This window comes from Lissotriton vulgaris, chromosome 7 (genome assembly GCF_964263255.1).
Source record: "Lissotriton vulgaris chromosome 7, aLisVul1.2, whole genome shotgun sequence".
Lineage (NCBI taxonomy): Eukaryota > Metazoa > Chordata > Amphibia > Caudata > Salamandridae > Lissotriton > Lissotriton vulgaris.
The window spans coordinates 246008269-246022001 of NC_141695.1; the positions used below are offsets into that span (position 1 = coordinate 246008269).

Sequence of the window (13733 nt, forward strand, 5' to 3'; positions counted from 1 at the left end):
CCTGCTTTGCCCAGAATCCGAGGGTGTTGAGCTGACGCCGAGGTGGGACCTGGCTGGTTCTCACTTCCAAAGTCGCCAGTTCTGGCGGTCAGTAGGCCACATGACATCTCGCCCTTTACGGCGAGTTTGGCGGAGCGCGTGGGAGCGAGGCCGTGTCTGCTCTTAGTGTCAGGCGCGGAGGGCCCTTAGTGAAACCTGGCACTGAGGGAAGCTGAACACTGCCACCTGAAGAGACCTGCGTGACAATTGCGCCCTCTAGTCGTGCCCTCAGGACACTGTTCAGCATAAAGCCTGTGCCTGACGACGAGTCACGCCTCCTGATTTCTAAATTCGTCCGTCCCTCGAAGTGTTACGGCTTTGATAATAGAGCACACTTCCTGAAAGCCTTTTCTTTAGCTGTGACAGCTCGGAGGAGGCGGAGGCAACGCCGCTGGCGTGGTGCGCTGCGTTGTCAACTCTGCATTGCATCACAGGTCGCTCGCTTTGCTCCGGCTAAGTCGCTGAAAGTAAAGGGCTGAGGCCGAAGTGGGCGCTTGTTGTCCAGTAGGTCTGAGGCTGTCCGCGCGGCTTTATCTGCTTCTCCAGTCCTCCCTCGCCCCCGTTGACCCACCATGCCTCTCGCCGTCTTTCCCCGCGTGGACATTAGTTCTGGCGGAATCCCGTGGAGTGTTGCCGGCGCTCGGCGGTCCCATCACCCGGCCGAACTCAAGGACGGAGCAGCCGCAGCTGTGCCCGAAGCTCGTCGTGGCCTCCCGAGGACTCCGCCACCTGCGCCCACGGCCGAGATACAGCGCAGCTCGCAAGCAGCGCCGCCAGGAAGGTCAGTGCCATTTTAAGGAATATGGCCCCCGAGCAAGACGTACCTTAAGGGCACCTATGCAGAACAACTTCGTATTAGTTTAACCCAGTGTCTACTAATCCCAACCACGCGATACTAGCAAACATTATTAAATAATACATTAAAGGCTGACATACAGAAAGAGTCAGATGTGAGAGAGTACAAGTTCACTTTCCCATGAGCCCCTTCAAAGGGCGGGGGCTCTGCACAATTGCCAATTTTACCCATGTCTTCAAACATCTCTGACGGCGGCCACCAGCCGGGGAAGGGCGGCACCCTGCCTCCAGGAGGCGGGAAACAGAAGGGCCTTGAAGAAGCCTAGGAGGGCTAGTGACGACGGATGAAGTTGCCTCGCATCTCCCAGGTGTTGCGAGCTGGGTCTGCTGGATGGCCCTTGTAGGGGGATGAGCTGCGTGTTCTCTCTACCGGTGGGGTCATGCCTTTTTTAATTCTTCTTTTTTGTGTTGTGTCTTTAACTCTTCATCTGTTTGTGATACAGGAAAGTGGGGCACACTTTCCTTTATCTACATCTCACTCTCCTCTCTTTCCACAACCCCATTTTTTCTCTCAGCCCTCACCTTCCTCTCTCTTCACCTCAACCTCCTTTCTTTGCACTTCACTCTGCTCTTCTGCCCACTTCACACGCGGCATCCTCCCACCCCGCCCTCTTTTCTCTTGGCCTCACTCTCCTCTTAATCTGCCTCATCCGATCTTTCTCCAACTAATCTTCCTCTCCTATGCCTTGGCCTCCTCTCTCTTTCTCCCTTTCGTTCTCTCTGACTCATCCTTCACACTCTCTCTCTCTCTCTCTCTCTCTCTCTCTCTCTCTCTCTCTCTCTCTCGTGAGAGCGTCGGGTTACTGCGGGCCAGTTTCTGCAGTTCGCTAAGCTAGCTCGGACGGCCAGGGACATTTGGGTGGGGTTGATGCACACGCCCCCAACATCACACCCGTTAGAGGTACTGGCTTGGGGACGGGATAGAGTGCAGAGTGGCCCTTAGTGGAGGAAGTGCGACTGGTAGCATAACGGGCCGATGAGGGGGCCCGGGGCGGAGGAGGGCCCGACAGGCTGGGAGGGCATGATGACAGACAGAGCAGCAGGCCAGACCACCGGGGCTGGGGAGAGAGGTGCCTGGGAGAACGGGCAGGTGGATGGCATGGTACTGGGAGAGGGGCAGAGGGAGATGCGGCCTCATCAATGCATGCATTGTCGCACTGTGTATGTTGGTGCTGTGAGTGAGTTGTCAGATGCATGCGGACGATAAATTATTGCTTTTTGTGTTATGCGTCATAATCAACTAAATGCAGAACAATTGTTAAACTCTGCGCAGTTCTGGCCGGCCGCCAGCCTGTAGCTCACTGTTGAGTCATCGTTTCCACCTCAGGTCCGTCCTACGGTGCCCGCGTTGCGCAATCTCACGGCACGGGAGGCATAATTACAGCCACCTCAGCCAGTAGGCTTTCTATGTACCGTAAAGTATCGGTGGCGGTTTCGGAAGAATAAACAGCACTGCTGTCTTTTGTTCATGAACTTAGGAACCCTCTGAACGGTTTTTCCAGAGCGGCCGCCGCAGGGCTTCGAACCGCTACAGCCGCACCCGGTGGCCGCACTAGTAAAAGAACTGCAGGACTGGGGCGGAAGATGGGCCCGGCGCCGAACGAAAAGTGGCCCCATTAGCGAACCAGATAAGTAAAATAGTGGCCCATATTTGTGATACTAGGAAAATATAAAACTAAAGGCCAAGCTGTACAGGTGCTTTGCAAGTTTAGGAGACGGCATGCATTTGGCTTGCTGCAGACAATGTTTGTGGTAATGCCAGGGAATGTACAAGTATTTCAATGCAGTAAGTCTCACATTTGCGTGCGTTTAAACTATTGTGAATGTTTTAACATTGTAAATGACAATGGCTTTTATTTATATCTTTTAAAAGCAACACATATATAAAAGGCATTGTTATTTTTAAAGCCAGTTGCTTGAACTCTCGCAAATGTGGGAGCACTTTAATGGTGGCTGCACCCGTTTCTGTAGACTCTGCTCTATATTCAGGTTAGAGTGAGCAGAGACTAAAGAAGGGCGGGACCAATATTAAAGTGGAAGCACGTATTGGGTGATTTCACCCAAAGTGATTACAAAATAATTAATTTAGGAAGGTTCTGTAGCATGCTCCCTAAAGTGAAGGCGTGCTGTTAATTAAATAAATAAATAAGCGAGGCCCCTGATGTGAAAGTGGCCCGCGCTGTATAATAAATAATTAAATAAGCATGGCCGCTTTAAATAAAACTGACCGCGCTGTAATTTTAATTAATACATTAGTAAAAGTGTGCAGCGTGCTGCAATGTCGTGGGTGGAGTAGGGGAAGATCAATAATTAAATAACATTTTATTAATTTAGACCTCGTCAGAGATTTACAATACAAAAAACACAAAATATACGGATAATATTATTATTCTTAGATTAAACATCTCTAAAACACCTGTAAGAAAGTTTAAAACAAATTTGAATACTTTATAACATACAAATTCATCTGGGGCCCTCTTATTAGCTCGATCAGATGATTAATCCTAAAAATATGATATTTAGTGCAAATAGGTTTTATCAAATGGCTACGTGCTTTAACCAGGAGTATGTTTGGGTAAACGTGTAGTACATATACCAAATCTTGAATCCCTCCTCCACCTAGATCACAGGAGTCTGGTTCATCTAGTGTGCCACACCTGTTTTTAGTTAAGTCTTTTAATGGTAATGTCCTCAATCACAACATCAAATCGTAAGAAGAAGTTTCCCTTCTTTAAGATTTAAAAAACCCCACCGTTTCAGAGACATGTGACCTTACCCTTGAATTGATATAGGGGTAATCTTTGTGTTCAAGATTTGAAGAAGATCATTAAAGAAAAGGGTGCTCACCGGCTACTAAAGCAGACTGTGTAACAAAACAAGTGAAAAGTCCAGTTGTTAAGGGAGGTTACAAATGCAGGTAAGGCAGTACCAATGAGGGACTATTAAGCGTATTCACCAATAAAAAGCAACAATTTCGCAAGGAGAGTAACAGGAGCCAATTGAAAAGATGGGCGGGACATGGGCAGATTTTCTATGCCATACCTCAGTACAACATGCCTTGGAGAGCAGCCCATGCGCTGCCTAGGCTCGACCTAAAAAAACGACTCACCAGACCATAAACAGGCCCACAAAGAGCCCAAACAGCAGTCCTATACTGATCCCTCAGACCAGCAGTGTCAGATTGCCCAATATTGCAGAACTGAGGCCAGCACAGTTGGAATCAGTTAGGACCAGGCCTGGCCTCTGAAAACCAGGTCTTGAGAAAACACCGTTCCTCAAGCTGCCATTAGAGTCATCACATTCTTCCGCGCTAGTTCATATTTTGTTTATGCTTTCTGAATCCATGTTTACAACAGCGTAGGGCACGAAGGTATTTAACAAGATTTACATAAGGAATCCATGTGTTGACAAGACAGTGTGGGAGCTGAGCGGAGAAACAGCCCAGTGAGTTAAGTGTTCACTGCTGCCACCCTATTGCAACACGCATGTGATGTGAAAGTGGCCCGCGCTGTATAATAAATAATTAAATAAGCATGGCCGCTTTAAATAAAACTGACCGCGCTGTAATTTTAATTAATACATTAGTAAAAGTGTGCAGCGTGCTGCAATGTCGTGGGTGGAGTAGGGGAAGATCAATAATTAAATAACATTTTATTAATTTAGACCTCGTCAGAGATTTACAATACAAAAAACACAAAATATACGGATAATATTATTATTCTTAGATTAAACATCTCTAAAACACCTGTAAGAAAGTTTAAAACAAATTTGAATACTTTATAACATACAAATTCATCTGGGGCCCTCTTATTAGCTCGATCAGATGATTAATCCTAAAAATATGATATTTAGTGCAAATAGGTTTTATCAAATGGCTACGTGCTTTAACCAGGAGTATGTTTGGGTAAACGTGTAGTACATATACCAAATCTTGAATCCCTCCTCCACCTAGATCACAGGAGTCTGGTTCATCTAGTGTGCCACACCTGTTTTTAGTTAAGTCTTTTAATGGTAATGTCCTCAATCACAACATCAAATCGTAAGAAGAAGTTTCCCTTCTTTAAGATTTAAAAAACCCCACCGTTTCAGAGACATGTGACCTTACCCTTGAATTGATATAGGGGTAATCTTTGTGTTCAAGATTTGAAGAAGATCATTAAAGAAAAGGGTGCTCACCGGCTACTAAAGCAGACTGTGTAACAAAACAAGTGAAAAGTCCAGTTGTTAAGGGAGGTTACAAATGCAGGTAAGGCAGTACCAATGAGGGACTATTAAGCGTATTCACCAATAAAAAGCAACAATTTCGCAAGGAGAGTAACAGGAGCCAATTGAAAAGATGGGCGGGACATGGGCAGATTTTCTATGCCATACCTCAGTACAACATGCCTTGGAGAGCAGCCCATGCGCTGCCTAGGCTCGACCTAAAAAAACGACTCACCAGACCATAAACAGGCCCACAAAGAGCCCAAACAGCAGTCCTATACTGATCCCTCAGACCAGCAGTGTCAGATTGCCCAATATTGCAGAACTGAGGCCAGCACAGTTGGAATCAGTTAGGACCAGGCCTGGCCTCTGAAAACCAGGTCTTGAGAAAACACCGTTCCTCAAGCTGCCATTAGAGTCATCACATTCTTCCGCGCTAGTTCATATTTTGTTTATGCTTTCTGAATCCATGTTTACAACAGCGTAGGGCACGAAGGTATTTAACAAGATTTACATAAGGAATCCATGTGTTGACAAGACAGTGTGGGAGCTGAGCGGAGAAACAGCCCAGTGAGTTAAGTGTTCACTGCTGCCACCCTATTGCAACACGCATGGCTTTGGTGTAACGTTAACAGGCTGCCATGTCGATGTGTGTTTTAAATGAAAGTCCTAGAGAAGCAGTTTTGCAGCACTAGAAAACAGCAACACTTGCTACTGAAGATTTGGTACACATCATCTGCCTCTGTAATTCTACCTTAAGCCTACGTCAACAAAGGCAACCATGTTGGCCTGCCTCACCTCAGCAGGGATGTATGACGTTACAACGCATGCTTTTACCACGCATGCTGTTACAACGCAAGTATTATACGAAAACCTTTACAACGCATTACACTTGGGGGTGCTGGATAATGAATAGTTTAATTTACTATTCCAACTCCAGTCCCCGTTGTCACTAGGGAAGGTGTTGGATAGTAAATTAAAACTATTCCTTATCCTAGACGCCCCCCAGTGTAATGGGTTCTAATGGTTTTCGTTGTAATACATGCGTTGTAACAGCACTGCGTGGTAAAAGTTGCTTTGTAAAGGTTGCATACCCCTTAGCAGACCAGAAAACAATCTCACAGACTGTAAAATATCTCCAAGGAGTCGAGGGGACCCTGTAGAAGGCAACAGGTATTCAATAGCCGCCTGGACACAAATAGTACCATCTTGCTAATTGGTCCTCTGTATATTGCAATGTTCGTGACACACCCTAATGTTTTAAACTGCTACCCAGTATTATAACAAACTAGATTGTCTGCTCAATGCAATAATTTGAAACTAATATATTGTTTCTTTTGGCTTCTGCACTTTGCTTATTGCACTGAATTTTGTCGTTTGACGGCTCTTTTTGCTCATGTACTCTGCATATTGTAATGGTTTTAATTAATCTAACAATAAAAGTTGACTTGACTATCACTGGCAGCAAGCAGTACATTAAAACTATGCAAGTGGATTAAACCTCAATAAATACTTCTTTTCCTTTTCTGTACTGATGAGAGACATACGTTATCTTCTGGGTCATATATAATGTATCGTCTCCATTCCTAAAAATATTGTTTTCGAAATATAAGGAAATGCTCTAGGCAGAAATGAATTGCAGAATCATGATGTACAACAGTATTCGCATACAATGTTTCCAGCTAATGTGTATGTCTAAAATTACAACTATTTGTACTCTACAGCAGGAACGGAGACTTGGCCCAGCCTCTCTTTCTCATTAACTCCTGTCTTCCAGTTGTGCTACCATGGCAACAGGTGCCATATAAGTGTGTGTGGTAGGAGGACGTTACATGCTGTCCAAATACACTGGAAAGCCAATGAGGTCAGCACTGCCAAACCAAAAGGAAAGACCTATGGTGTTGCCAATGCTTATTGCTGTTTCTTACCATTGAGGTTTACAAACGTCATACTAGCTGACTAGGCTGATTGTCTGTGTGTAACTGTGTGGCGCACAGGCCCAAGGGTGCACATTCACACAGCTTGTAAGAGAATATGCAGAGATTTCGCAGCCACGCCCCTCATAAACTTCTCGGTAGCAGACATCAAAGCCGTGAATCACACAAGTTAACCTGTGGTCTCTATCTGTAGCAGCATTTGACAGGTCCCGAGGAGCCCCTCTTTCATTAGCTGTGGAGGTTGACAGGCTACACCGAGTCCAACGCACAGAACAGGATTGTGTCTTCTCACTGCAGCGCCCTGTTAAGGCCCTGACTCACATGGCAAATGCTGATAGTGAGTTGCACTATATCAGTCTTCACAGGATCACAAGGGACATCAGACTTTGAGAAGTCGGAAGCCACTGTTGCCATTAGTGTTACATCACTGACGTCATAGGGGTTGTGAAAAATCCAAGCTTGACACAAAGAACAAGTGTAGAAAATAAGCCTTGCCCATTCAGGAGAAAAGTAATTGATAATCAGCAGAAATTAGTAATTTTCACATCACTAGTAATGAGGAGGACACTTGTTACCCCAGAGTCCACTGCTAATATGTGAATTTAGTACCACCCACAGCTAGATTCAGTCCCAAAGTTTATTGTTGGAGTATCCTCCAGCACTCTCAACTTAATGTATGGATCAGTGGTTCTTAACCGCATCGCTGCAGCGGTTATTTTTGCGCTGCGCGGCTTTTTTCCAAAAGCCGCGTTACATGACGAGCTCAGCTCGTCATCCGCACATGACCACCGTGGCTGATGACGAGCTCGTCATCAGCATCGAAGGGGTTAACCTTTTGACTTCGGTGGACCTCTACTTAATCATTAATGGAACCCCGGGAATTATTAGAATCCAGGGACCCCCGACTCAGTCATTTCCAGAAGCTGGGAACCACGGCTTGAGCATTTTCAATGATTTAAACTGCAAAACAATACACAAAAGATACAGAAAGAAGTATTCATCAAACAAACGAGTACATAAACGATTAAACTTTTACATAATTCCCCAAAAAATATATATTACAAAATCCTTTTAAAATTAAATATTTAGCCTCCAATTTCGAATTTATTCACATTTACAGAATGTTAAAAAAAAAATCCCTTGCACATGTTGCTTCTTTAGTTATATACACTTTATTAATCTGTTAATAATATTTAATTTTCTATCCGGTTGGATACCCCCCGAGTAGGCTTCACGTACCCCCATCACCACCCCCTTTTCTGAATCACGTACCCCCAGGCATGCATGGACCAAAGGTTAAGAACCACTGGCATAGATGTTCGGGCAAAATTAGATACTGTTTTAATAAAATGTGAGCTTTGTATAAACATCTGGATTATTACAAGGATGGTGTATGTCTGCAGTTGATACACTTCTAAATTGAGTAGCACTTTGTCAAACAAAATGTGAGTGACTCTCTTGAGAAATCCCAGAGTTAGTCTTTTGATGTGACCAGACAATCACAACACCAAACCCAGTGAAGTCAGGGTGTGCAGCTTCAGGCAAGCAATCCACTTTTTTTTCCAAGCACAGATGGCAGTAATAAAGATAACTCTGATGGTGAGGGTCACTAGGCTGCGCTCAGGCATTTAAAAAAAAGTAATACACATAAAACAATGCCATGCCATAATCCGTTTGGGTGTAAAATCATTTCATACACCAACAACGCTTAATTGTTTTTTGCCTTCAATGTTTTTTATGCCTCAATTTGAATAACTTTCGCCGACTGCATGTGAGAAGTTTTTGATTGAATGCGGGGTAGTCAACTCAAATGTAACACGGAGAAGGCTGAAATCATCCCATTTGAGTCGGCTGCGGAGACTCCCCGGCATCCATGGAGCACAGATTAAGAACTACTGGCATAACATAACACATGTATTTGTAAAGCCCACGTATCACCCAGGGGTATCAAGGTGCAGAATATCAGATGTTTATTGTTACCCAACTCAATGGTACTCATTTTATCGACCTCAAAAGGATGAAAGGCTGAGTGGACCCACCGGGATTTCAACCTGTCACCATGAGGTCAAACAGAGGCCCCTGCAGTGGATGCAGTAGTCCACTTAGCCACTAGACCCAGCATAGAATTTCTGTCAAAATTAGATACTGGACTAAAACCAATTTCAGAGGCTTTTAAGTTTTGTTTGTACCACAGCTTCATTTTAACCTTTTTATAGGTGACTTCAGAGATTTGTTTTAACATATGTTAGTATGTTTTAACCAATCCTAACCACAATTTCACTTTAATAGTTGCTTTTGTGCCTTTTTCATGATACAAATTAAACGCAGCCTTTTGTGGCATTTAACCCCCATTGCACATGACTTTCAGCTGTGTGCAGAGGAGTTTGGCAGCAAAGCCTTCATTAACGACATGCACTGCACCCACCATTGTTTGTCAACCCTGTGTGCAAGGCCTTAGGTGGGGCTTACAACAAGAGTGCGAGCAATCTGCTAAAGGAAGTCTAGTCCCGCTGAATATGACCTATGACTTGTGCTGTCTGTATTGACTGCCTTTCTGCCAAGCTCTGCACCCTACCTGCTGTGTGCAGCTGATAGGGGTCTGGGATTTAATGGACCATTACAAATTAATGTGGTAACCCAATTATTGCCACAGGACCAGGGTACAATGTAATATGAAGAAGTTTGGGCCTTGTCTAGCTTTAGAAAACCAATAATGAGGGAAACTTTGTCAAATGGGGGTTGCCAAGATGGTCAAGCACTCATAATCAATACTTTTCAACTGTAAATGAGGGAAACTTTGTCAAATGGGAGTTGCCAGGACGGTCAACCACTTGTAATCAATACTATTTAACTATAAATGCACACCCTGAAAGATAATTACTCAAGATACACAATGTATATATAAAAGTTACACCAGCACGGTTCTTATTGAATAAGTTTTTTTTTTTCTCAAGGTAAACATGTAAATGTAAATCAAACAAGAATCAAATGGTAAATAAATCACCACACAGAAGTAATTTGCGGTTGCTCGAAAGAAGAGGGAAGAAAGTGCTAGTGCTAGGGAGAAGAAAGGTGAAAATCACAGGATTCGAAGTTATACATTGTTCATTACTCCAAGAAGATGCTGGTTTATGAGAAAAAACCAGTACACTATAGCCCACTCCATCCTTGGAATCCTGAAGGAGCGGCCCCTTAGTGGTAAATATATACTCTTTTCAAGCTACTCCTTTTGGTCCCTTCCACATTTACAACTAAGGGGCCCATTCCGATCCTGGTCGGAAAGGTCTCCGACCGAGCCGGATCTGGAGTGTTTTCCGACCGAGCCGGAGTCCTGCAATATGACCAAGTGAGTACGATTCTACCGGCTTTTTATTTAGTGCACTTTTGGAAAGAACCATTAATGGTATTTAGAACCTGTTTAATATTTAGTATGAATGTTAAGTGTAGAGTGTAGAATTACATTACTGTCCTGGCAAAAAAGGCCATTAGAATTCTAATACTTCTGCCTTCCTCAATAGAAGTCAATGGGAGCCGGTCGTACGACGCTTACATGGGCTCCCATTGGCTGAATGGGTATGTCTAGCACAAGGGCCCCCCTACAGTGGGTACGTATCGGTGCCATCGACACCGTACTTGCCTGTGTTGGGGAGACCCTTAGGTCTCCCCCTGTGTCTGAGTCGTAGCGCTGCGGGTGACAGGTGGTCGCAGCGGCTGTCCGACGCGTGCATCATACTGGCTCGGTCGCAAATCGCATCCATTGCATGCCACGGTTAGCTTACATCCGAGAAGTACAGAGCGGTTCAGACCCGGAAACGACTCGGTCAGTGAATTTCACGTAGCTCGCATCGTACTTGCTCGCTCGTAAAGCTGCACGAGTGGGGCAGACAACACGCGAACGGCTCGTAGTTTTTTGTGCGGGTCGCGTTCGGTGCCGTGCCCTTCCGACCCAGATCGGAATCGGCCCCTAAGTAGTAAACCTACATGTGTGAGGATCTCCCTGTTGAAAAAATAGGAAAGGTGGAGGTGAAAATTTACCTTTGTATGTTTGTGAATTGCATTTTGTAGTAAGTGAGTGTTACATTATGTAACACAAAAATGCAGTTTGTCAATCAGGCCCATACTGTATCTGAAAACCAACTAAAAAAGAAGGCTACATAGATTAGGTTTATCAGTGTCATTATTCTGCATTTGTACAATGTTTGACCTTCTTGGTTCCGTAACGTACACTTACATCTTCTTTTTTTTCTTACTTGTAGCTCTCATTACTACTGGTGCAGCAACATGCCAGTACTCAGTGGGAAGATTCAACTCTGTCTATTCTCGCTCTTCAACTGGATGGTTTCCTTTGTTCAATTACTTTTTGAACCGCCTCTCCGGTTGAGTGTAGAAGAAACTGGGATTGTTAGTGTCCAAACACACCTATCGGTGGAAGAGTCAGCTGCAGAAAATATGCAGGTGACCGCACAAGATTTTGAGGCTTCGAATTTCAGTGGAAATTATGATGATGTGGCTCCAGTTTGCCACTTTAAAGGATCTACTATTCCTTTTTCCGTGCCAGCCAAAGACGAAGAAGGGGTCGTAGTTGAAGAGGAAGAGCCTTGTGGAGATGCACTTCTTCTTTTGACTGTAGATACGAGCAGTCCTAATATTTTCAGATCTGTGGATCATGACCAACAGCCACTGGATGCATCAGTTAGCCAACAAGAAGAAAAAAAAAAGAAGAGGTGCCATAGAGAGAGGAAGCCATTGGAGAAGGGTGATCACGTTTGCTCAGGAATTTGTTACTGTCCAGTCAGAATGGTCATGCATATGACAAAAAGAGCACATAATCTATTGTTGAAGGCTGGTAAGACCTTTTTTCCTTTATTTTTAATATTGACAAAAATGTGACTCTGGAGCTCCATTATTGATGACCGAGAGGGGTCCTGGCTTTCATTTAATGCACTTTTGGAAAGAACCCTTAATGGTATTTAGAACCTGTTTAATATTTAGTATGAATGTTAAGTGTATGCTTGGTGGCACAAAGGAGGTATGTGGAATTTTAAGAACTGAAAAAGTTTTAAATGAAATGTGTTTTATATGCTTTATGGTTTGTGAAAACCAAATAAAGTTCTTTTTGACTGACTGACTGAATGTTAAGTATAAAGTGTATAATTACATTACTGTCTTTTCAAAAAAGACCATCAGAATTCTAATACTTCTGCCTCCCCCAAAATGTATGTGATGCAAGTTGTTTTCTAACTGGACATTGCTTCCAGTTACTTCTCACGGTACCAGCTTGCTATTTTTAATTCTGTCCTAGTTGTCATTGATCAGTGCTTGGATATTGACAGCTTTAGAAAAAACACATAAATGATGATGGGAGGAATGTTTGCAGATAGTCTAACCGCAAGCAATCAGTCAGATATCACTATAAGCCATTATTATTTGCTCATTGTACCAATCTAGACAAAGGCCTGCCTCGCATAAGTCAGTACTGACCCTGCTCCTTCTGGGAACAGTCTTTCGCAAACTGCCAGTCGAGGCATCCTCTAGAAGGGACAATAAGCCAATCCTTGACCAGTTTTCGCCTTATCAGGGTAAGGAGACATAGCTTGGTCCCTCTGGCACAGGCAACAACAGAGCTACTTCTGGGCATACACTTGGCCACTCAGGACATCCATAATAACACACAAAAGGTGATGGGAGGACCGCTTGCAAATAGTCTAACCACTGATTATTGCTTGGGGTAGCATTCTAAACCATATTTTGTGCTCACTGTGCCACTCTAGACAAAGGTGTGCTATATGTTATTTAGTGTGGATACTTTCCCTGATCATTATCACACGTGTGTCCTGTGCTCATTGTGCCATTGCAATGAAGTTAGCCCAACAACAGTTTTGGGTTACTTGTGTTCCAAACTGGAGGTGACCTTGCCTTGCAGTTCAGTCTGTACTGTCCCTGGTAGCCTATGCAGGGCCAAGACTAATTTCCATATGACTGGTCTTTGTCCGAAGTGGCATGGTGGACAAAATAAAGGACTCGAATGCAACCCCCAAGTAATTACAAGTGACCAAGATTAATCCAGACATTCTACCTATGATCTTCTTGTTTTCCTCAGTGTGATGCACCATGTGTAGTTCTAAAACAGAGACCAGATGTATTAATGTATGTTAGAAATGGGGTCTCTAGTTGGCAGAGGTAGGTACCTTTGTCCAAATAGGGATCCTTGCTTCTAGTCAGGGAAAGTGTAAACACTCCTAGGTTTGTGTCTGAAAAGTGTCATCTACTTTTAAACGAGAAACGTTTTTGAAACCAAAGCTCACATCAAAGGAACTAATGTATTCTCAAATCTGGCATTTGAGGCGACTCACAATGATATGTATGAGTACTTGGAGCTGCTGTAGAGGGAGGCAGACCCCTACACCTTAAAGTTAAAGTGGGTCTAAATGTGTGACCCTAATATCATAAATGTACATAATGGGACCAATTCACAAAAGCATTTATGAGCATGGGAAAAGTGCCATAAGAGTACTCTTTTATGATCTCTGACATGCCTTTCCTGATCAGCTCTGAAATGTCCGACTCCCTACAAGTAAAAGCACAATGAGGGCAAAGTCCATTCTATTTGTATAAATTGTACATGAAAATTGCCCAATTGCCTTTTTATGCCCATGTAGATATTTAGGGGCCAATTCACAAAGGAATGTATGGGTATGT

At 43.9% G+C, this 13733-nt stretch overlaps 1 protein-coding gene across 1 annotated transcript in view; it reads left to right on the plus strand.

Moving 5' to 3' along the window:
• Nucleotides 1-336: 336 nt before the first annotated feature.
• Nucleotides 337-13733, plus strand: part of LOC147701302 (uncharacterized) — a 216765-nt gene continuing 203368 nt past the window's right edge. The window contains exons 1-2 of the mRNA XM_086930025.1: nucleotides 337-820; nucleotides 11291-11880. Of these exons, the coding sequence (XP_086786151.1) occupies nucleotides 612-820; nucleotides 11291-11880 (799 nt within the window). The 5' untranslated portion in view covers nucleotides 337-611. The remainder of the gene's footprint in view (nucleotides 821-11290; nucleotides 11881-13733) is intronic.